General features: G+C 25.9%; 1 protein-coding gene across 1 annotated transcript in view; it reads left to right on the forward strand.

Moving 5' to 3' along the window:
* The first annotated feature begins 3,066 nt into the window (after window positions 1-3,066).
* The window catches only part of LOC107438598 (neuroligin-2), a 188,319-nt gene continuing 164,990 nt past the window's right edge, over window positions 3,067-26,395 (forward strand). Inside the window, exon 1 of the mRNA XM_016050915.4 lies at window positions 3,067-4,507. Within this exon, the coding sequence (XP_015906401.3) occupies window positions 3,994-4,507 (514 nt within the window). The 5' untranslated portion in view covers window positions 3,067-3,993. The remainder of the gene's footprint in view (window positions 4,508-26,395) is intronic.

The following is a 26,395-nucleotide window of genomic DNA, read 5'->3' on the forward strand; positions in this document are numbered from 1 at the left end:
TATTCAACCAATACAGTAAAATTACCGTAAAAAGATGGTATTCAAAATGTTAACTGAGAGAAAAATCGTTTATTGATCGTTTTCTCCAAAGATAGTTAATCAAATAGAGTTTTATTCGCACCAACTAGGCCCACCGCTGATGAGAATCGAGCGCACTTTGTTTAAAAGCTGGAAGCTAAGCCATGTGATAGGAATTACGCATTCACATTGCTTTTTCCATCAGATGCTTAACACAACAGATGATGCTCAATAATCTAATAGTTTTAAGTGCGTGGTGAACACCGTATGAAATCAACTAGCTCCTTGCAACTGGGTACTTACTTCATCAGAGAGAGCTAATCCGTCAATCTCGGAAATCTAATCTCAACATTGACATCAGAATATGTTTTCTATTAAATACTTTTTTAAGCACTTTTAGCTACAAAAATGCCTATAATGAAATTAACTGGCGACTTTTTTTTGATTTCAAAGTAAGCAAAATATTTTGAAGAAAGATCTTTTGATTTGAAGATATTGAAGCATAACACGAAGCACATAATTTATCTTTTAAACGTTGAAATTATTTTTACCCAAATCTTCTCATATGGTTGAACATTATATAAAAATTTATTAAAACTACATAAATCACTAAATAAAATGTTTAAAGTTTGATCTGATTTCCCAAAATTTTAAATTGAATTAAATTTCTTGAAAATTTAATTTTATTTAAAATTTTATTATTTATTTCTAGAGTATTTTTGTAGAAGTAATAAATATTTAACAGCAAGATATTTCAGAGAAGCTTTATAGAATTAGATGTCGGAAGGAAATTATAATTTTTTATTTCCATAATTTTACTGTATGCAATTAATATCTTTCTACTTTTCAGTCATTAAAAATGGAATTGTAAAATATATTTCTGATATTTAAAAATAAAATGCTTTGCTCATAGTTGATTTTGTTTCAATTTTATTTTATCATAGAAAATGGTGTTTATTTATATTTTTCTATTTTAATTTTTTTATTATTAATGTTCTCCAATTTACCAAATTCAGTAGGTTATTCTTTGTTTATTTGCAAACATATTAAAGCAAATGTGATAAGAGCTTCAAAAATACTTTTGTTGTTATTTTAAACCTCAAGAGTTTTAATTTTTAAAATTTCATAAGCTAAAGAATCAAGAAAATGCTTTCAGTTTGGATAATTAAACTTGACACATAATATATCACATACAAAGTTAAACAAAGAACAGCTGAAAAATAAAACACCATTGCGTAAGAGAATATTTAATAAAATTTCCGTTCCCTTTAATTATGTCACGCTTATTATTTGTTACTATTTTATACCAAATCAAACATTTATAATACAAAGTCATACTACTCAGATTTTTTATTACTATATTACTAGAAACTACGTGTTAAGTTAATAGGGAAGTATTGTAAAATCTTAATTAAAAAATTCTATTATATTGTCATTTTCAATCAGATAGAAAGTTTGCAAGTTAGATGTAAGAAACATGTGAAGGGTGAAGAAGCATTTGCTTTTTGCAAGATGTATTAGTATCGTTAAGATCTCCTCACAAAACTTATTAATACTTAAAAATGCTTATTTTTCATTCAGTTTTGTTTGAGTTTATAAAACTAATTAAATTGATTCTTAATACGATTGATGAAGTTATTTTTTACCGTGTAATTTGTGTCGTTTTAATGGCTTCTGAAAATCTCTGCGAAATGCATTAAAGTTATAGGATCATATTTGTGAAATTTAATTAAATTTCAACTATTCATAACAGTTAAAGAAGTGATAAAAACTATTCCCTGTGTTTAGGTGGCTTCCCAATGAGGTGGTCAGGATTCGAATACCTGTGGTGGCTGATTGATACAAATTCTTTTCTTGTCTCCGCGAAGACCACAGCTATAATGTAAAATATCCTCAGTGGTTGACTTATTATGGGTTAGAATTCCATTATTATCGGGTTAACCATGGGATGTTTCGTGGTTTTCTTCTTTATGGAACGCAAATGTGGCTTAGTTTCATCTCAAAGCATCATACTCAACAACTAGTTTGTCCAATGCTTGATCTTAAGTAATGAACTTTTCTAGCAACGATACAATATCTTTTCAAGTAATTATTTTCTGTACATTATCTAAAAAGAAATAGGAGCGGTTATAAAAATTTAAGGAATCCCCTCTTTTAAGTGTTATTTTATTTTATTTTCATCGCGTTAGGGCATGCTTTAATGACTTGTAAAAAATCTCGACATCAGGAGTATTAGTATATATGTATTATTATTCATTTTTAAAATATCTGCAACTATTCACAAATTTTTTTTGAAATAAATATGATTCATTCTTATGATTTTAACAAAGCTATTACAATGCTATTTACAGCTATTACAGCTTTACTAAGCTATTTACAGCACCAACCATCAAAAATAGCTTGACTATTTTTGTTTAAGTATCTACTCTAAATATCAACTCCTTAAAATATAATTTTTCTACAGTAAAACGATAATAATAAATTTTATCGTTTTGAGAAGCTATGTTGTTATAATAAAATTGTTTTTTTTTTAACAAATTTTTAAAATTGTCTTATTTTTATGCAATGTTTCCTTTCTTGCCTTGCTTTAAAAAAAAAACTAAAAAAATCTAAAAAGGCATTAATTTTGGAAATTGAAGTCAGTTTTTTTCCACTTTTTGTCTTTTTTCAATTTTAAAGATTAATTGATTAATTTTAAGATGATGATTAATTTGATTAAGTTTAAGAATTAATATTTAAATAACTTATTCCTTATAAAACCTCAAATTTAATCCCGATTTTAATTTGAAAAAAGTAAATTTAAAAAAAGATTCAAAACGTAAAGTTATTTTTCGATTTATTATTAAGTAAAATACCTCAATAAATCATTCCTATTTTTTCAAAAAAATATTTGAACATTTTCTTATGCAGAATAAAATTCTATTTTAAAGTCTAAGTGGGAATTAAGTGAGACAAAAGACTTTAATTTCGCGTTTGTTCTTCATCAGTTTCACACTTTGCCTCCAGATGGCGGGCCAAATTTGCTCTTGCTTAGTCCCCAAACCTTCCGGACTTTCCAGTTTGAAATAACACTCCTATTAAGATCAGTGCCGGATCGTGGAAGTGAGTGGGAATCGGCGCTCTCCGAATGGAAATCCTCTTCTTCATTCACTTTTTGGCTCCTTAAAGATTCATGCCAAATAGTCAGAGAAAGTGGAATCTAGACTCAAATACTCTACGTTTCCTGTATTTTGTTTAACAGATAGAAATATCTTGTTTCCAAAGTAAAGAAATTTACGTGCTGTACAGTCTTACAGGTAGTTTCTTGCGTGCATGCTGGTGGTGATTTACTGTTGCACTTATGTGTCATGTTGTGTCTCTGAGTAATACTTTTGTGTCTTTATTAGATTTAGAGTTGAGAAAAATCGCATTTCTAGGTAGGGAGTCAGGTAATGAATATTGATGATGTGATAGTAAAAAGATACAATGTGCTTAAAATATTTGTAGTCTTTCCAGAAAAGTTTTGACTTGAATACCTGAAAATATCTCAGAGTGAAAATTGTAATTTTGAATTTTATCTTATGCGGAATTTTTGATTTAATTTAATTTTTAAAACAATGATTTAATTTTAAATACTTTTTGTGTTCGCATAGATTTAGCTCCAATCATCATGGGAGTTATAAACAATTAGTCACTGCTGATTATAATAATTATGAAATATTTTTATTAAGTCATTTGCAGAATAATAGGATTTTCCTTGGAATATATTGCTTCAAGACATACATTAAATAGATATAAAGCCATAGAATTATTTTCTCTTGGAATTTATTTTACATTTGGTTTTGAATAGTTTCTTGCTTATTTAAATATTAAAATTGCTTACTTTATGATTCTCTGGTTTTATAAGTCCAAGAAATAACAAAAAAATAGATGAATGATTTGTAAATTTTTTTGACATGTAAGTAAAAAGTAATCTTATTTAAAGTTACAAATAAAATGGATCACACAATGATCAACACAATAGGAAGCTTGCCTAGGAAAAAGACAACTAATTTACTTCGTTTTACGAAATTATTCACCGGAATTTCTTTAATATTTTTAAACACCAGTGGATGTAGATCTGACTCTAATCCGAAACCAGAACCTATGAAGTACCAACCAACTGAGAGTATTGTTGCGACAAAGTATGGCTCTTTGAGAGGAGTAGTCGAAATTCTCAGCAATAAAAACTTGCAACCCGTTGAAGTGTTCCTAGGTGTACCCTATGCAGGTGTGCCACTAGGGTCATTACGGTTTTTACCTCCTGGAACACCACCACAGTGGCGTGGTGTCAGAACTGCTGACCATTTTATGCCTGTGTGTCCTCAAAAACCACCAGACATTAGCAATGAAACAGAAGCATTAAAACGCATGCCACCTGGACGATATGAATACTTAAAAAGACTTTTGCCATTCTTGGCAAATCAGAGCGAGGATTGCCTTTATTTAAATATCTACGCACCAGCTGGAAGTGAGTAAAATTCAATTTTTGTGTATTATGTGTTAATACTAATGATGTTAGTATACGTTAATATTTAATAATATATGTATATAATAATAATATTTAGCATGTTTTCCAATCATTATTCTTAAATATGTGTTTTTCATATAGTGCTTGTTAAATAGTGTTTAATTAGGACATTCCAGGATAAATGGGACATTTTTTTTATCGATATTCAACGCGTGAATATCAATATAAACTTAATTGAAATTAGTCAAAAAGTGAAGAAACATTTAAAGAGGGTTAATATTTAATAAGGAGAGTAGTTTAAAATGCTGTCTAAATAATTCATATATTATAGTTACTATAAAAATAAAATTACTCTCAAAAATAACTAATTGAAAAACATTTCTTTTTTGAATAGGGATAATAATAATAATAATCTATACTTAAGAATTTTAAGCTTAACTCAGCTATTGAATATGAACTTCTTACTTTAAATTTTAAGATATATTTTTGATAAAATATTCTTGTTAATATTTATGATGATGCATTTTAAAATTTAATAATTTGCGACATCCTTATCCAAAAAATCTTTTATCCATTAAACACTTTTTGAAATTTAATTCAACGATCCTGAAACCTGCAATGAAGTAACTTATTAATTATTACGTCATTTAAAGGCATTTAAATACAAACATATTAATTATTTATTAATGTTTTTCAGTTCATAAGAAATTGAAAATATAAAATTGTATTATATAAAAGAAAGGAATTTTATTTAAGAAAATCGGCCAGGAAATTTTAAATTTACTTACGAAAAATTATAGTTATTTTTTAACTTTAACTGTGATTTCAAATTGAAAAGAAAAAACATTAATTTGGATTTTTGATTATAAATAAAAATGAATAGACGATGATCTTTTGTATGCGGTCGAAAATTCAATTAAGGAATATTAATTTTTCTTTAAAAACACAAACATACGTGTTTGCTTTTGTGCGTTTTTTTGCAAATGTGAAACTCATACACTAAATGTATATATATATATATATATATATATATATATATATATATATATATATATATATATATATATATATATATATATATATATATATATATATATATATATATATATATATATATATATATATATATATATATATACACAGTACCGCTCAAAAAAAGTATCAGTACACCTAGAAACTTATAGAAAAATGGCAAAATTCAAAGTGTCATAACTTCTTTAAAAATGATCAAAAATGCTTCTGCTATAGCTCATTTTGAAGCTTAAAATCTCTACTTTTATGTATTTTAATTGTTTTTAATTAATATATTTTGCAACTGTGTACAATTACACTCTAAACAATCATAGAAAATTGTACTAATTTTTTGTGAAGTTTGACGCAATGTACGGGCACAAAGGGTTTGGATATTGTTAATTTTTATTATACCATTGAAAAATTTGGACCTTTAGCTTTTATTTAAAAAAAAAATTCTAAAAAAACATGTTTTTTGACGAAGTTATTGTCAAATAAAAAAAATGTTTTTTTTCAGAATTTAATGATTTTTCAGCAATTATAATGAGTTTTAGTGTAATTATAATATATATGAAAATTTTTTAATTAAAATAAATTAAAATTTAATATTTCTCGATAATATTATTTCATAATTTATTATAACAATTTTAATTTTTTTTTTGGAAAATATAATAATGAAATAAGAATCAACGTTTACAATTTAATATTTTGAAATTAATTTTTTCGTATTTTTTCTCAGAAAAAATTTGAAATTAAAAATGTACATAAATTTTTAATTTCAAATTAAAAATGTATAGTATTATATACAACATAATATATATACAACACACACACATAATACACATGTATTATATATATACAACACACACACACACACACACACACACACACACACACACACACACACACACACACACACACACACACACACACACACACACACACACACACACACACACACACACACACACACACAGATATATATATATATATATATATATATATATATATATATATATATATATATATATATATATATATATATATATATATATATATATATATATATATCTTTAATAATATATATATATATCTTTAATAAAACTCTTAACCCTATTTTCATTATTTTCTTATTTTCTTAAATTATAGATTTTTCTGTAAAATCAACGTTATTTTTGTGTTTTTTAAAGTTGGTGATTACCAATGCATTTTAAGAAATTATTCAAAATATGTAATATATGATTTAAGAAAATATTCTGTGTGTTAATTTATTCATTTGACAAACTGTTTTGATTGCAATTATATTTTTATATAGGAATTCATTGTATTAGTTAATATTTTATTAAAAAATAGCAGAAGAGTTTTATGAATGCTAATTCATGATCAAATAGCGTAGTAAGAAATAGCGTATCTTATTTTGGATAACTTTCTTTTCAAAACTTTTTTCGAACTTTCATGACAAGAAAAACGCTTTTAAAATTTACATAAAGCTAAGGTTCGAAGGCTGTTTTATTCATAAATAATAGGTAGCTCTGTTTATAAAGAATAAATAAATATTATACCCTTCTAAAAATGATTATTATGCATGATAATTTTTTGTATGTATACTATGTATGGTTCAGTTATAGATAACTTCTATTCCTCTTCTTCTAGATGCATTTCATTTAAAAACAATACTCAGATAAAAAAAACCCTAGAAAGAAACGTATAAAAACTATCTTTTTTATGTCTGTCCTTTTTTTCAAGATTTCATGACTAGAAAGACATTTTTAAATTTACATACTGCTATGACACGTTCTTAAGCTTATTTATTTTTTGAACAAAAACAATAGCTTCAGAAACTAATATAGATCATTGTTTACTGCATTTTAAAAGGGAAACTTCGTATAATTTTTATACTACACTGAGGAAAAAAAGTATGGTAAAAACTACCAGAATAGAATAAAATTTACTGTATTTCCGATTCAATGGAAAGATGAAAAAGTATGGTATTTTTTGTCGAAGGACATTTTTTAATGATTTTGGTAAAAATAACAGCAAAATAGGATTTTTTATGCTATAAATTTGGTTCATGGCGTAAAATTTGAGAATTTTATCATGACACTTAAGAGCAAGGCATGAAAACCATTTATTCCATTAAATTTATTTTTCAACTCTGTATTTTTTTAAAAGTGTAGTAATATGGACTATCTTTTCAAGAAATTGAATTTCCTGTAAATCGCTACCATCCAAACTGAAAAATTAACAACTGAATGGTTAATATATTATATACTTTTCTTCTATGAACCAGAATTATGTTTTTTCCCAATAATGTTATTACCATAGAGTATGGTAATTTTACTAAAATTTTCTTTCTCTGTGTATAAGGAAAAAAAACATATTAGAATTATGTATTCGATATTTTGTTAGCCACCTAATATTTAAATTTAAGTTTAATTGTGATATCAACTAAAATTAAATATTTTTAAGGACTTTAAAATTCTTTTAAAAAGTACAAAAGTACGGAAGAAAACGTAATGCATTCAATTAATTAAAATATGTATTTTTTTACATAACTGAAAGATTTCTAAATCCATTTTAATGTTTGTAGTTATAATCACTGCAAAGAAACGATCATTATGAATTAAGATCATATATGCACGTTATATGCGTCTGATTATCAAATAACAACATAGGTTTTGATAATATTTGTACCATATTCTTCAAATGTTAACTTTATTAAGCAAACAGGCAATGTAAATATTAAAGAGTATGTGGACAGAGTTTTGTTAAAATATTTCCATTTTAAATTTTAAAGCCAATGACTTGATTGAATAAGCTTTTACGAATTAATTTATGTTTGTTAAACACAATCTTTGCATATTACTTCATTTTTGTATATTACTTCAGTATTATTCTCTTGTTCAAAGATTAGTTTACGAACTAATAAAATAAATAAGTCAATTACATATAGAAGTGTATAACATGCAATGATATTGGTCAGAAAAAAAGTTGTGTTACATTTATTTGTTTTTCATTTTTTTAAAAAGGAAACGCAATTAAAATCTGAGAAAATTTTTTTTTATTGCTTTTAAATTTTATAAATTTGTAAGGGAAATTTATAAGATATGTAAAAGGCTTTCGGAATGAAATTGTTCATTTTGTATCACAAGGAAATATTTCTTCAGTAATAAATTTAATTTATGATTTTGAATATTGAATCTATAAATATACTTCCTGATGTTTTTCCCCATAAATCATATTTTTCCAGGCAAAGAATTGCATGAAAATATTGCAGGTAATTTACATTAATTAATTTATATAGGTTTTAAAAATCAAGTGACTTAGTTTATTTGGCGATATACTAATAAAATATCACATAATAGTGAAATGAGTTGCACATTTCTATTTTAAATAATTTTATAGAAATAAGTAACTGTCCATTTAATATATTTTCAAAATTCCACAACTAACATGCAATCCTTTTTATTTTTCCACGCTAATATTTAATCAAAATATAGTTATTAATCAATTACTCAGCTTTGTCAAATGCAAAGCACAATATTAGCGTATATCACGATTTTACTTAGTTTTTCTTATTGAGTTTATTTCTATATATTTTAGAAATATTCAGCGAACGCATAAAAATTGAATATACGTTCCTAAATCTACTAAAATAAAAAAATACTCCATTTATTTATAATGTCGAGAAAAGCATTTTGCCTAGTTGGTCTTGAACAGTAAACGTAACATCTATGCATTTTATTTTTCATTTTTCTCATATCACTTGCCAATTTTCCCTACGTACACGAGTTTTGTAGGCCAAGAGACATTTGAATTGCCACAATAATTTTTATTAATCTAATATATAATCTAAATATAGCTCATTTTAAATATGAAATAATTTATACATTCAATATCTGCCTAACGATTTTAAATAAATAAATGTTGTTAAAACAAATGTTAATTTTGTATTAAAAATATATGTTCAGATGATAAAAAATATTTCTACCTAATTTATAATAGAAAAAAAATATATGATCTATTATTTCACATGACTTATGATATTAAATAATTAATTTAATAACAATGATAAACTATTATCAAATGAACAATTAAAATACTGCGAATATAATTAGAATTAATAAACATAATAAAAATTAATGAATGTAATAAGAATTTATAAATATAATAAGAATTAATGAATATAATAAGAATTAATGAATATAATAAGAATTAATGAATATAATAAGAATATAAGAAGGAATTATGAATGTAAGGACATGATATAAGCATAATAAGAATAATTAATTGCTTATTTCATTTCGATCACTTTAGTATAAAAATAATTATTATTAATTGCAGAAGTTATTGGAAACAAACTATTCAATAAAATATGCTTAAATATAAATGAATTTGAATTTTCATTTTTATTTTTATTTTTGTGTAAATTCTAATGAACAAATGTATAGTTTTCAACAAATTTATAAGTACCCTTTATATTTATTAAGAACATTTCAACACTTACGAAGATCATTAATAAAAATACTTATAAAATAATTTGTGTATTTAAAGCCATAACAAGCTATTTATAAAGTAACTTGGATATCAATACAAAATATGTTACTTTATAATAGCAGCAAAAATTTACTTTAAAAGATATGCGAATTATGATTTTTTTCTGTACTTACTTATTCTATGATGATTATTGGCCATGTATAGCTTTATTCTAGCCTTATTCTGTAGTTATTATTAATTATTTTAGCCTTTAGTATACTAGAGTTCGTACTACATAATTAAAAAAATAATACAGTTTTTAATTAGTATTTACCGCATCATATTTCAAATTCTTTTCAGTATCAAAATTTAATTGATGTGGTATAGGTGCGAAACACTATTTTAACTTGTTTTCCATATTTTCTTTCTGTAAAAAACTAAAAGAGAGACGTGCTACGACGCTATAAAACGGAATGTTTTATTTTAATTTATGCTTTTTATAATCAATCAGAGTAAGAAAGACAATTTATTAATAAATTAAATTAATAAATTTGATTAATAAAAGATGATTAATAAAAATTTGACTGATAAAACTTGATTAATAACTGCAAAATTGTATACAGTGCAAAACATTTCAGATCAAACAACGTTAAAAATATCGACAATTAGGGTGTTGGAACTTTTTATCATAAAATCCATTTTTGCCTAAAAATCTAACAAACCGTAATTTTTTGTATGCAGTAATATAAAATCGAATTACTGTAATTGTCCTGTTATTGAGTTTCATTGAATCACTGTAATTGAATTTTATAATTATTACTTTAAATAAGCATTACTGTAGTACTGCTTTTACGATAGAAATAGATTTTATGACAAATATGGATTTTACATATTTGACCTGAAATTCTGTACAGTGTAGTTTAAATTTCTTTCATATTAAACTGTACCACAATTTTAAGAAGTATTAGAGAGTATAATGTATTTTGAAGAAAAAACTTTATTTCGATCCACGCATAAAACGACAAATTGGATTTAGTTTTAATAAGAAAAAATATCTTTAAAGAATTTGAAGCAAAATTACTATTCATTCTTTTTGGAGAAACAACCTTCATAACACTTTTCTAACTTCTCTTTTTATTTCTTTTTATTAATTTCAGAAAATATTATTATGAGCAACAAAAATTCTATATTTTCAATTTATTTTCTTCAAAATCTATCTTCTTTTAAATTAGGAAATTCAATTTTCCATCATCCAAGAACTATGAAAAGTTTTTATAAATTTCTCTTTTATTTCTATTATGTGAAAATAAATGCTCTTTTTATAATTGTATAAAATTTTATTATATTTTTATTGTCTGTATATTTTTTTATCCCCTTTATCGTAGAAGAAACTTTAAAGGAGAAAAAGTATGGAAATATTCAAAAAGCTATTAAAATTTAATAGTTTTTTAAGATATAAATGTATTGAACTGACGTTAGGACAGCAATTCTTCTCGCACTTAACTTGCTATTTAAATATTTTGAGTCAATAAATTCTTTACAATGGATATGAAAATTTTAATGATAAATTAAATCGAGACTAAATAAATATATTTTTTTTAAAAAAAGTTATTATTGTTTTCATAATCCTGAATTGAATGTAAAACAGGTTTTTTTTTTTTTAAAAAAATAGGTTATAAAATAAAAATTTACTACACATTCTAATGTATTTAGCTATTTGAAAAAAACTAAAATTCGATGAATAGTTAATTTTAAAGTGAACAAAACTTTTCAAACTTTAAATTTTTCATGTAGCTACGAAATATTCATTCTAAATCAGGATTAAAGGTCAGATCAGGAAATAAATTGCTGATTTCTTATACAGATAACCTATGTTCTGTCTGTTTGAGTCAGGCTTTATAACCAGTTAATTATCACTTTGCTCTAGGTCAGTGTTTTGCTAACAATATAGTGATGGCATCAAGTATTCGCTTTAGTAAACGGATTATTGTTACCCATAAGATGATTTGAGTAATGCGAATACTGGCGAATCAGTCTTTGATCTCAAATCTTTTCCAAGAAGATAGATTTATCCTGATGTTTGACTGAGGTTATTTTCATATAACTGTTAATTGAACTACATCGACTTGGGATAGGGCGTTTGACACCTAACGAGGTGACCCAGGTTTGAATCACAGCGGTGGCTGGTTGGTGCAAATTTCGCTTCCACCTCGCTTTAAACACAGTTCTGATTTAATATTTCCTCAGTTATAAATGGATCAAGAGTTAGAATCCTTTTGCTGTCGAGCTAGTCTAGGGATTTCAACCCTCTAAAGTCTAAGGATGTTTTCACGGTTTTCCTCTCAAAGTCAGTTTGATCAGAAAGTTTTCCCAGAAAGCAAGTTTGTGTCAATGCTGGATCCAGAAGCTCCATTGTTTTCTGGGTTGTGTTCAAAATTCCAAGGCAATGGAGTTGAAAATTGATAGTTGTAAACTCAGAATTGGGTCGGCTACTAAACCCAGGCTATAAAATAAAATAAAATAAAATAAAATAAAATAAATAAAATAAAATAAAATAAAATAAAATAAAATAAAATAAAATAAAATAAAATAAAATAAAATAAAATAAAATAAATAAAATAAAATAAAATAAAATAAAATAAAATAAAATAACCGCTGACTGACAGTTTATTAACTGTTTATTAAGATAAAATTGTAAAACACGTAAGCTCTCCCTTTTTAAGCTGTTTGTAGAAAACGTGATTTATAAAAGTATTGCATAACTTACGAAAAATAAAAAATTGCAATGATATAATAAAATTTACATAGTTTAAAAACAATGTTATAAATTTTATAATGTTATAATATTGTTAGTTTATAAAATGGTACAAAAATAAATTAATTCTATTTCATTTTACTATTAAGCTTTACTATTAAGCTTACTAATACTATTAAGCATTTTATTTTATTAAAAAGTATTTTATTAATTTGAAAGTTAATTTTTCACTGCGCTTAAAAGTGAGAAAATCCATTCCATTTTGATTGTAATTTACGTTTTAGCTACTCTGTAGTAATATGTATTGAGCTCAACAAAGTTTAGTAGTTTTACTCCTATTCCGGCAAATATTACATCGAGTTTCCCTCTTTCTGTTATGGTGTTTCATATCATCCCAGATAATGTGTTTAGTTCATGGAGTCGATAAACATAAGCCTGATATTTCAGAATAACTTGTAGGAAACTATCATCGTCTTGGGAATATGTATTGATTTGAGTCGAAAGTTTTCTATCCAAATCAGAAGTTATTGCGGTTGGTGTTTTTTGGAAACTGTAAAAATAGCTTTTGTGCATCTTTTGGCACAAATAGAGAAATTCTTTCATAAAATTGTTGTGTCAATTTTAATTCAATAAATTTATTACTAGAGTTCTATCTATTCACATAGAGTTCTATCCATTTACATAGAGTTCTATCCATGAATTAAAGTGTATATTTCAGAATAGATATTTAATAATAAGGGATATATTTTGTTCTCTGTTGCATGGAAAATTTCAAAAACAAAGCAAATTTCTACTTTTAAGAAATGAATAATCGAAAAGTAACCAAAACCTGATCTAACAAAAGTTATCGCACACTTTAAAAAATCAGCACCTATTATTAAATATTCTAATTTTTAGTTAAATTAACATTTAGTGTAGAGTCAATAGCTTTTAAAAGTCAGAAAATAATTTTAACAAGTTTTTTTTTGTAATATTAGTTAAAAAATTCTTTTCTCTTATCATTATAGTTTTTCGTGTTAATTTCATGTCATCAGTTCCTTCAGTTCTCTTCAAATATTTTTTTATTGCGTTTAAATATGGCAATGGAGGTAGTGTGTAAAAATCTTACGGTCTGTTATTGAGAAATTAGACGTGAAAGTTGATTTGTGCTTATGATACCTATCTTGATATAAAACACAGCCGTTTCCAATGCACACATTTTGGGCTGATAATGCAAATTTTATTTTAAAATACTTAAATTAAACAGGAAGATTCATTATGATATCAATAAATATCGAATTACCTTATCCTGATGGTGACATGTACCAACACATAACGACATCTCCACCATTCATAACTGTCCCAACTAAGCTCTTGGGATAAAGTTCATCATTTTTTTTATACAATCCATTGAAACCCAAAATGTTAAATTTGGCTTTAATCCTCCAATGAGACATTATAGATAGGTCTGCGATTTTTTTATCATTAATTTTGCGAATTAAAATCTAAAGTTTCTGTTTTTCGTAAAGCGAAACGCTTTCTGCCGTCAGACGCCCAATTAATCTAAGATTTTCAGGTGAAATTTAAATAGAATATTGTTATAAGATTCAGCAGAAACTTTTACATCACTGAAAATTTTTTTTAATGAATTTTCACGAATTTTATAGCTAAATAATTATATGATATAAATCTTACGATTAACAAAATTTTTGCAATCTAATAATTTTTCTAATTGCTGTGATTAACTTTCACAAACTTTTTAAAAAACAAGTAATTTAGAAATTTATAGTTGCTAAAAATTAGTAAGATTAACAAATAGATCAAATATTTGCACTGTTATTTCTAGAAAAAGTGTCTGTCCCAAAAAATCTATTTGGTAGACAATTTAAACTGTTTAAAAGGCTACTTCTTGATTTCTTAAAATATTTTGTAAAACGAGAAATGGAAATTCCTGCAAAATAAGAAAAGTTGTAAAATCTTAGGGCTATTCTCTTAGAATTGACAAAGATAAATAAACAAGAGATGGAGTCTTATATTTCAAAAAATTGCTTTTGCAAATTTTAAATAAATAATAAATACATTTTTGACAACACGCAGTAAAAATAGTACGGGAAAAATTCTTTCAAGTATTTTTTTTTGTCTCGTATAGAAATATTTACTTTAAGGAAGATTATTTTTTTATTTTAATTGTAAGACATGTTGTATAATTTTTTGGCGTTAACAGTCGCGGGTTTTGTACCTTTGGAATACTAATTTTGAGTGCAATAATTCACAAAAATTGCTCAGTGAACAATTAACAGTTTATGACTGTACACTCTGTAACTAAGTCTATTGGGTTTTGATCTAGAAAAATTCTTAACAAATTAATAGCTCAGATTGTACTATGTTAACAATTTTGCTGTAAACAGGATCAAAATTATTGCTTTAAAATAGAAATATTATGTTGAATTGGTAGTTGAATTTGAGCATAGTTTATTTTGAGAATATCATTAAAAGTGAGTTTTTTCTTGTTATGAGAGATTTTATAATAGTTGTCAGAGTTAGAGATTTGTTAGAGTATTTCATAATAAGTCGCAAAAATATTTTTAAGTACAGTCAAGACACCAATTAAATGTAATGACTAAATATTATAGATTACTGAGATTTCTGTTAGTAAAAAACATATTACAGAATAAAAACTCGCTAAAAAGAGAAAAAAATCTTAAAATTCAATTAGAATTATCTAGAAGTAAAATAAAATAACCAGAATGGAAATTATTTGGATGACAGATAAAAGATCAGACATTTACTATTTTTTAATATTAGGAAGTGTTGAATATTTTGACGTTAACAACTGATTTTAAATTGATTGAAGGAAGTAAATTTTTTAATTTTTTATATGCATTCTTAAGAAGAGAAATAACTTCAAAAAATATGTTTGAAGTCAAAAATAGATTAATACAATGTTGAGACGTTTCCTTGTTATTATCTTTCACATAATTTAATTTAATATATTTTTTGGCTTTACTTTCTTTTAAAGATTTTATTAAAAATTTTCTTTAGCATATTTTTGAAAATAAAAAATGCTAATTTCAGAAATATTTTTAAGAATTTTTATTATTGATTAAAGAAATTAAAGTATTAAGATACTGTTAGACTTTTCCTTCTAAAATTTTGGTAAAAAAAAACTGGCAGGCTGTCTGTCTATCCAGTTAACCGTAAAATTTATGGTAGAGATCATTTTTTACTTTCATGGTTTTGAATTTACGTGCAACTAATATGATTAAAAACAATGAATACAAAACTATACGTTTTTTAAACCATTTACAACTAGCATGGTTCCAAAACCATAGAAATTAAATTCGATTGAATATTGGAGTTAAGTGCTTTTTCTTAGGTAATAGGCATTAGAGTTAGGATGTGGTTGAGTTGTGTTTTATCAAATGAAACGTGTAACATGAGTTAATTAGTTTATCTGGATGTTTTACCTATCGTAAGAGATACTAGATACATGGCGTTTACGTTAAACACCCATTACATTGCGTTTGCTTACGATAGAATTCTGGTTGTTTAACCGTATTAGGTAAAAGTAGTTAAGAAACGGTTTTTTACACACAGTTAACAGTTTGAATATCTTCTGATATATGGCTATTATACTGTTTTCTTTGAATATTGTAAAATAGCAAACAAATAATTTGTTATGTAGTCATTTTTTTTCGAGAAACTTCTAGCAGTGTAAAGTTTTATGGATTCTAGATTGGATTTAGACTGTGACTGTAATGACTACATTCGGTTAAAGCCATACATGTTTCAACTGAAACGAAATGGGATATCAAGACTTTGGTTGACTGTAATTAGAAAGTAGTGGTATTTTTGAGAAATTATGTTTATTTTTTAGGTGCAAAAAGGGCATGAAAAGTAGCCTGAAACAGTAAAATCACAACTGTCAAAAATTGTAAAATATAAAACAATAATTATTATTAAATATCAAACATTAGCTTTTATAAAACGTGCTTATTTCTTCATAATGATTAATATTTTTTTATTCGAGACTCTATTTATGCTTATGAATTTGTTCCCAACTTAAAAGAATGACAATCGAAAATTTGTTATAAGGAAATGATATTTGTTATACTAAACTTAGTAACTAACAGACTAAGGAAGATATTTTTTTTACTTAGTGAAAATTAAATTATTATTTAGATATCTTAAACACTATGATTGTAAATAATGTTTTATTTTAACATGATAATCTGTCAGTAATTTTCAAAAAAATATTAGCCTACAAATTGGTTAAGATTAATGGTTTCTCAAGAATATAAACAGTTTGATTTAATCTTTTATGAACTGAAAACAATTTTCTTTTGAGAAATAATGAATGCAGAATTCGCGTGCTAAAATAGCATTTTTTTCATAAAGCTAAAAAATGTTATGCCAGCACTTTAGGGAAAAGAATTTTCTGCCATAATTTCTACAGTGTTTTAAGAAGTAAAAAGTTCTTTCTGAGCTTGTTTTGGCTTATATTTTATTTTGGTAAGTGTTATTGTAGGATATTTTATTTTTCTTAAACATTGTAAGTGAGCAATTGGCAAAATATACTTACATAAATTCGCGAAACAATTGGTATAATAATATAGATTTGTTTCACACTTTTAAGCTGAATTCTTAGAAGTTAAATTAATTTTAGTATATATTTTTCAAAGAATACTTATTACTCATAAAAGCAGACAACTTAAGTTCCTGACATTAATCAATACTTGTATCCTGTTTTGAAATAATATTACATAAATTATAGTGTAACAGAATTTTGAAATATATAAAGAGTAACAGCAAATTTACAGGATGATACAAAATAATCTCGTCACACGTACCTGTAAATTTAAAAGCTAATTAAATTTATGTCGCTAAATTTTCAATTAAACATAATAGCATTGATACGAGTACCTTTTGTCTTAATGCAGAGAACCTGGAGGACATAAATCGCACTTTTTATTTATACAATGTCCTAGTTCTTTTAAAGACTGTTAGAAAAGTGTAAAAGTCTTATGAGGTTTTGCAGAAACCATGATATTTAGAATAGACCATGTTTCCATTGCAATGAAGACTGGTGAATAAGATGAAGTGTGTTATTCTTGGGATGCTTAAGTCGCTGAGCAAAATTTTCTACTAAGACAGCACTTCCCCTTCTGGTACTTTCTCCTTGTTCCTTCAAAGATTACTAAGAAAAGTGCAAAAGTCTTATGAGGTTTTGTACAAAGCCTAATCTCTAAGATGGACCCTAATCTCTAGTGGAAAAAAGTCTGGCAAATATGCTGGAGTTGGTTATTCTTCTGATAAAGCGGCAAAAATTTCTGCTATAGACCGCAATGTACTTATTGATACTTTATCCCAGTTCTTGCCCAAGGACTATTTGATGTGTGCAAAAAACTGAGGAAATTTAATGCAAGCTCTTGTCTCCAGGATAGACTTTATCTCTATTTGAATTAAATCCGATGATTAATTGGTTAATATGGCTATTCTTGTGATGTGAAACTTAGTCAACAATATGGAACAAGCGTCATTTTTGAGTATTTTTGTCTTAAAGCAGAATCCTTTCAAAGAGTTTCCATAAAATTTTCGTAAACAAGGAAACATCGAAAAAAGTGCGATAAAAATATTTGGTTTTCACTTTTGTTTATATTATTTATTCCCCATTTTTGAAAAGTAAATTGAACAATAAAGATTTTTTTAAGTGTAAGATTTAATGTCCAATGTGAAAATGCTTCCTTAATATCGGAATAATAATGTAATAATTTATTCGTGAGTTTATTTTACTCATAGTAAAAATAAACTTAAAAGTATGATTTATTTATGTGAGAATACAATGCGACTGGCATTAAATTGATATGATTACTTTTCTGGTATTTTTTGTTCATCATTATGCTTTAACATTTTTATATCAAAAAGTAATAAAATATTACTACACATTTAATTTTAAACCAAATGGCTCTGCGATACAGCTCCATATTTATTTTATTTAAGTAAGAAAATACTTTTAAAAATAATAAAAGTAAATGAATATCAATTGTTTTAATTATTGTTAGAAAATTGGTTGATAATAATTTTGATCCCTATATAATTTTGATTGCCTCCTTAAGTGCGCTTAAAACTACATCTTTCATTTTTACAATATTTTTTTCTAAGACTTGTTAGATCATGATACAAAAATTTAAATAAGTGCAGATTTTCTTGAATAAATAATTAGTTAAATATTATTTATAGGAAAATTTGATTAGATAATATTAAAATTTACTCTGATAATAGACAAAAATATAAATTCTTTAATTATAATGTGTTTTTTCATAAAACGTGATTTTAATTTGCTTTTTTATGCATTTAATTCTTGCGATATTGTTTTAGCGTTGCTAAACTATGCATATTTCATTATAATTCAAAAAGATTATACTTAAATGTAATGTATTTACTTTAAACGGATTACAGAACAATACTTGATTATGTAAAATTAATACGATTATATTTCGTAAGACCGAGGTTAAGATTGATTCGCTAGACAAGAATTAATTTTAACGTAATCACTTAATTAAGTTTCATTTTCGAGAAGTATTTAATTTATTTTATATTGTCATTACTTAAAATATCAAAATAGGTGTATGGCGTATTTATTTAATTTTTTAATGATTATAAACTATCAATAATTATGGTGAATGAATTACTTTACACATTTCACCATAATTTATTTTAAACTTTTATCCGGCATAGGTGGTAAAAAAAACATTTTTGAATCGCGAACAAGAGATATTTTATTTCTTTTTATGCAACTTCAAACAAACATCCATCCATGTTCAGATCGCAATGGTATTCTGAAACAAAAATTACTTATTCTTAATATTTTTTCATCACTTGGATAAACATTCGCGTAATTGGATGAGAATATATGATCAAACACTGATAAAAATAATATTAAGGGAAGTAATTCTGTGCTAGGACTATGTTCGTTAATTTACAGTATACAGCAAAATATATCGGATTGATGCCGTATGTGTTTATAATTTGTTTATTGTATAAATTGGAATAACGGAGTAGATAAAATTCTGATAATTCTTCTTAAATAAAGTAGAAAAAATGGATTTTTCTTCGTTTAATTGTTTTAATATATAAGTCTATACTTATGAAATTCTCTTGTTTTACCTAGATATGTAAAATTCAGATTTGTTTCAAACTGTGACAGTCTTCCAGGAAATTTATTAAGCCTTTTAAATTTTTATTTACATCCGAAGAATAAATTTTTCTGAGATAAGTATAATATTTAAGTCGTCTAAATACTATTTTTCTTATAGAAAGCATAACTTAAGCTGTCATTATCTTTACAATAACTTGTCCTATTTACTTGATCAGGATTATCAGATTTAAAAGAAACGGGAAATACAGAAAAAGGTAAACTTTGCCTGCATAAAGAGAGGATATAAAGATGTACATCTTGAGATTTTATAAGCTCTTTTAAGAAAACATACGCATTTTAAATTGGAAATAAGTACTGAAATTCAAAACTAAATACATAAAATGAGTAAAAAGTCTTAGTGTATTAATGAGGGAGCTGAAGAAAGGTTGACTGTTATTTACAAGCGAATAATTGAAAGATTATTATTTAGGTTCTTCTAAAGTGGAAAAAAAAAAACATAGCTCTTACATGTTTATGACTGCCATAAGTCGAGTTTATGTAGCTTATTTATTGGAGAGCGAAACGATCTGAAGATAAAATAATATCGTAAAATACAACCATATATTTAAGTTTTTCTTAATGGATGCTGACTCAAATGATTCGGGTAAACGCAATTCAAATAATCTATAATTTAAAAAATATAGCGTTAGTTCACTGAGAAAAAAAATATAGTAAAAATTGCCGGAATATGGTAAATATTACAGCGTCTCTGGCTCTATGGAAACACCAGAAATCTCCGTAATTTTTTTTCGAAGTGTTTGGTAATGATTTTGGTGAAATTAACAATAATATATGATTTTATAATATGTGAGAAAATTTGGTTAATGTGGTAAAATTCGAGAATTTCATTATGAAACCCCAGAGCATGGCATAAAACCATTTATTCAAATTAACATATTTCTTCAGTTTTCTGTTTTTTACTAAATGCGCGGTACTAAGAACTATGTTGAAAACAAGAATTTCTGTTTTACCGTTACCATATGAGCGGAAAAACTACCAAATGAATGGTTTAAATATCGTATATATTGGCTTTATTACCAGAATTATGTTTTTTTTCTCGACATTTGTAATGTGCAGTGCGGTAATCTGCCATAATTTTTTCACCAAGTTTGATATGAAGCACAGAGTTTCTAAAGGTCAAGTGTGATTTGTGGAATTTGTAATGTGATCTACATTAGGTGAATCCTTGAGCTTTAATATTGATTAAATAAAATAGAAATAGTATAATTTTATAATTAACTTCCTTTCAAACGTCAAAAATAATCAATGAACTGATATTTATCACCAAGCAATTATTCAGTTACATCATGAAGTTACATTTCATTTACTTACTCTTTTCTGATATAAAGAACAAAAAAAAGATGCGCTCTGAAAAACGAGCAAATAATTCCAGCAAAACTCGCTTTTGATTTAAGAGGGGTTCAGATACCTTTGATGTCGTTTAAATATTTAATCAAACAGCAATACTGATGATACTTTTTAAATAATTGATCAAACAGCAATTTCAAACTACAAGCTTCTGTTAATGTGTATTACTAAGCCAAAGTGAAATATTCATTTTCACGAGCTCTTTCTCAACAGTATAATAAAATTTTTTGACAAAGGAATTTCGGACAGCATCCGTCGTTATTCATGAACCCCTCACAAATGGTTCTGAAATTACAAGAGATAAACAACAAGCAAATTCTTACTTTTATTATTATTACACTATAAAAAAAATTCCGGTTCAAATTACTTTATAAAGTTTCGGTACTAGAAATCCACTTTTACCGGCACGTGTTACACAAGAAAAAAGTCTGATACGCAGGAGCTTTTATGGTAATAATTATAAAAAAATGACTGAATTATTCTAATTAAATAAATATTACTGTAAAAAATATAGTGTTATATTTTATACCAGAAATGGCGTTTGCGGATCATGTTCCCAAAGTGGCGGTACTGTGCAGTACAGTGTAATTTGATCCGGAATTTTTTACAAAGTGATTACGTTAGTAAAATCCTCAGTTTGATTTTTTAAGCATATATAATTAAAATTAAAACAATAATGTTATAGAATTATAAGTATTTGCCACATAAATAAAATATGTTTTGCACAAATAAATAATTTTACATTTTTCTGAAATTTTTGAAGTTTTGGTCATTTTTTATGGTATTAAATAAATTATTAAAAGTGTGTGGTGAGGTAAAATTATTCCAAGCGTAAGTATTGGACAAGAATGCAGCTTCGATGTTTATTTCAAAATTTTCGTGTTGGAAAATCGATAGTTCATTCAGTTTATGCCCAAATAACTTTTTTCAAAGAGGCTATTTTTGACTGTATACTATGAAGAAGAAAACTTTTTAGATTTTTCTTCCCGAAGACTTTTTCAGGCAAAATAAAAACTGTTTTTTCTGCGATCGAAAAAAATGTTTTCTTTTACAGTCATCTAAAAGCAACGTTACTATTTTTTGATCAGGTACTGAAACGAGAAAGAGCTTGGAATTTACATTTCTTGTGTTTATACTATATACGTCACAAATCAGACATTTTAAACTGAAAACTGTTTTGAAAGGAGATGCTTTTTTAAGTGCTTTTCCGAAGAATATTTATTGAGCATATTTATTATAATATTTTTCTAACAATGAAGAAGTTCTTTTACTTACTATCAAATTCTTTTCTATTAACATACTCATCTAAATTGAACTGCAATGATAGTTGAGTTAGGAGGACTGGATAAGGAAATCGAAAAATATTTCATCATTATATATTTACATTTACACTTGTTACATAAAATATTTTATATGGTATTAGTTGCAAAAACTTGAAAGAGTATTCGAATAAAAATACGAAAAGGTAGCATTGCTGTTCGGAAGCTTTAAAAAATATTAAAAATATTGATTAAATTTACGGGAGAAACTGTTAGCTGGTGTGCAGTACAAAGCTATTGTTTTCATACGTCAAAAGTTTTGAAGAGTTTTTTTCAAGCTGATAATTGCTGCTATTTTAGAAAACAATCTCTGTTATTTTAAAAAGTTCTATAAAGTTACAGTCTAAACATTGTGGTCGGTGCAAAGTCGAAAGCAGCATTTGTATGAACAGCCGAAGCTGGGATTCGAACCTAGATCACTTCACAAGAAGTCGAGATCTCAGCCTCTTGAGCCATGGCAGGTTGAGTGTCTCGGTACTGAAAAAAAAGTCTTTTAAGCTGTTTTTATCTTGCAAATCCTATTTATTGAAGTAATATTTAAGCGTCAAAACAGTAAAGTGCCCAAGGGACTAAAATTGTTTGAAACCTAACTTACCAAAAAATTATAATTAATCACAGTTTTATTTAAATAATGTTAAAAACCATCAAATAATTGCTTAAAAATAAGAATAATGAATAATATTCATAAGTGCGACTGTACTTTTAAACGAACAGCATTATGAGGGACACCATTCTGCCATTTACTATTACTTTCAAGATTTACTTTTAATAACAGCAAATAAATACTTTTTACGTTAGTGAGAAAGTATAAGAAATCTTCAACTTAAGCTAAGATATTCAAAAAATCTTCAACTTCAAAGCTAATTATCTTTCACTCTTAGATGAATAAAAAAATTCAAATGTTGAGATGAAATTTAGTGTGATAATATTTGGATCGCAATGGCATGTTTTTATAGAAATGTTTTTAATTCTCATAAAACTGATTACCAAAAAATGAGAAAATAGGTAACATTGGTAAATAGAATGCATCAAAAAAACTTTCTAAACAGAATACATTAATACTTCCAATACATTAATCATTAATATATGATATTTTAGCTTTTAAGAGCCTAATATAGATTTAATCCTATTTTAACTCATTAGATTTAAAATGATTTCAAGATAATTTTTATGTTATTATAGCCCATCTAGATTTATTATAATAAAATACTAGTGAAGTTATAACAATACAACTAAAATGAAATTTTATATATTTAAGTTTAATTTAACTTTAAAATAATCAATTTCGAGACTTATTATAAGTTATTCTAATTTCAATAATATTGTTTGGGATTAATATATAACTACGATTTGTTCAAAAACAATATTATTTCAATGAAATCACTGACTGAATATGATTTCAACAACTTCGAGTTAATATAATGTTTGTGTTACTTTAGTTTGTGATTTCAAGATATTATAAGTTCAGCGTAATATAATTCGAAAGAAATATAATTGTGAAAACCAGAAACCATTGCTGGAAAAATTGTCAAATGAATTATTTAAATACCATATATTTTGGTTTTATTAAGAAAAATAAATTTTTTTTTACCAGAAATGTTATTGCGGTAATTTTACCAGAATATTTTTCTTCGTAAGTATATTGATAAGATATTATAATTTAAGAAATATTGTCTATTATTAACATAATGTTTTGCAATTCAATTGGTATTTTAACTTTCACATCTTAATATAATTTGATTGATTTTATGTAATTATAATTTTTATGGTATTAAAGCTATCTACACCGTAATTTCAAGAATTTCAAAATGCAAGTTTAAAATCAGCTGCTGCGGCTCAGAAAATGATCGTTCACCTCCTAATGAGGTAATCCATGTTTGAATTTCAGCAATGGCTGGTTGATACGAATTCAGCCGTAGATGTGGATCATGGGTTAGAACCCCCTTGCAGTCAAGCTAACGGTAGGAGATTTTCGTGATTTTATTTTCCGTGTAACGCAAATGCAGGTTAGTTCCATCAAGAAGGCCTCTATGAAGCCTAATTTTTCCCAATGCTTTATCCAGGAGTTCCCTTGTATTCTTGTTCAAAATTACAAGGTACAAATATAGGTTCATATATAGATTCAAAATTACAAGGCTACGGAGTTAAATATTTATATATTTGAACACTCAACACAGGTCGGTTGTTCAGCATAGGTTATAAAAAGGAAAATAAAATGCAAATTTAATGATATTACAGCTTTGTTAATAAAGTGAATGAAATAAATTTTGAAAAATAGAAATGAAATGAAATTTTTGGTCAAAATTTTCAAAACATAAAACAAAAAGTGCATCCTCAGATCTGAATGAAAATGTATTTTGTATTTGCCTGTAAAGCATTTCTTTGCTTGTAAGCTAAGTCATTTTTTTGCTAACCTTGTATAATACAGTAGTTCTTATTTAAGAAATTTTTCTGGGGAAATTTTTTTTTTTCCCGATACCATTTTGTCTCCAATTCCTATAATAATAAACTAAAGTTTTTAAAAAATTACATTTTGAATTTTTTTCTCGAAAAAAAAGTTTTCTGACTGTCAATATTCCTTTCAAAACATTGAAAAGAATCATAATAAATGTGTTTAAAATTCTTTTAGAAATGCAAACTGATCAATGGAATGCTTTTTAGAAAGAAACCTCAAGATTCTCATTGAAATCTTTAGGTAGCTTTTATTGTGTTGTCATTCTTTTTTGACCTTCATATTGTGCTCTGAAAAGAATAAAAGGATGAGTCATTTGGAAAATACGAGAGAAAACTAGAAATGGCAACACGAAGAAAGCTTAAGAAATTGAAAACAGATTTTGTTGTATTCATTATATAAATTAACTTAGTAAAAAAAACTGAATTAGTTTACAAATCTGTTAAAGATTAAAGTATCAATCTACAGAAAACAAAGGAATGGAAAAGCATCTTACCAGATTTATCAGACTATCAGTCAGAAAGCATTTTGAATAAGGTTGGGTGTTTACTTTTTACATTCATTACTAGGTTTCAGAGGGTAAAAATTAAATTAATATATCCAAGAACTTCTGTATATCAATCTTGTAATATGCATTTATGTTTTTTCTTACATTAATTTTAGCCTACCCAATTAAAACTTAATCAAACAAAATGTCAATCTACAGGAAACAACGGAATGAAAAAGCATCTTAGCAGACCTAATATATGACATTCAATCAACAAACATTTTGAATATGTTTAGGTGTGGACATTTTTTACACACATCATTAGCATTTAGAAGGTGAAAATTATCATAACATGAACAAAGAACTTCTGCATATCAATTTTAGAATAGGCATTTATGATTTTTTTTCAAACAATAAATTAAACAAAGCACTATGAAAGCTATTTAAATGACACCAATTTAAACGACTTGAAGGTAATATGATATTAAACATATTCTAGCCGCATGGGCTTAGAATAATTTCAAGAAGAGAAAACAATAATTTAAAATGCTTTGGTCAGAGCTTCAAAACAAAAGACAGAAAGTGCCACTACAGATCTGCCTGAATATATATATTATTTATTTGCCTGTTGAGTTCTTTTCTAGAGGACTATTGCAGACGGTGGCACTCATTTACGGTTGTCAAGGGCATTCTACAAAATTGTTCCCCAAGCCATTCTTCTCACTTCAAGAGAGTTCTTTCTCAGAGTTATATTATTTACCACCACAAGCTCCATACTTTCCATCGAGATTCTCATTCGTATAACAAAGTGCTTTGTTCCCTGCACCACGTAGGATGCCGAAG

The sequence above is a fragment of the Parasteatoda tepidariorum genome, chromosome 2 (genome assembly GCF_982258835.1).
Source record: "Parasteatoda tepidariorum strain Cologne lab strain chromosome 2, Ptep-v5.0, whole genome shotgun sequence".
Taxonomy (NCBI): Eukaryota; Metazoa; Arthropoda; class Arachnida; order Araneae; family Theridiidae; genus Parasteatoda; species Parasteatoda tepidariorum.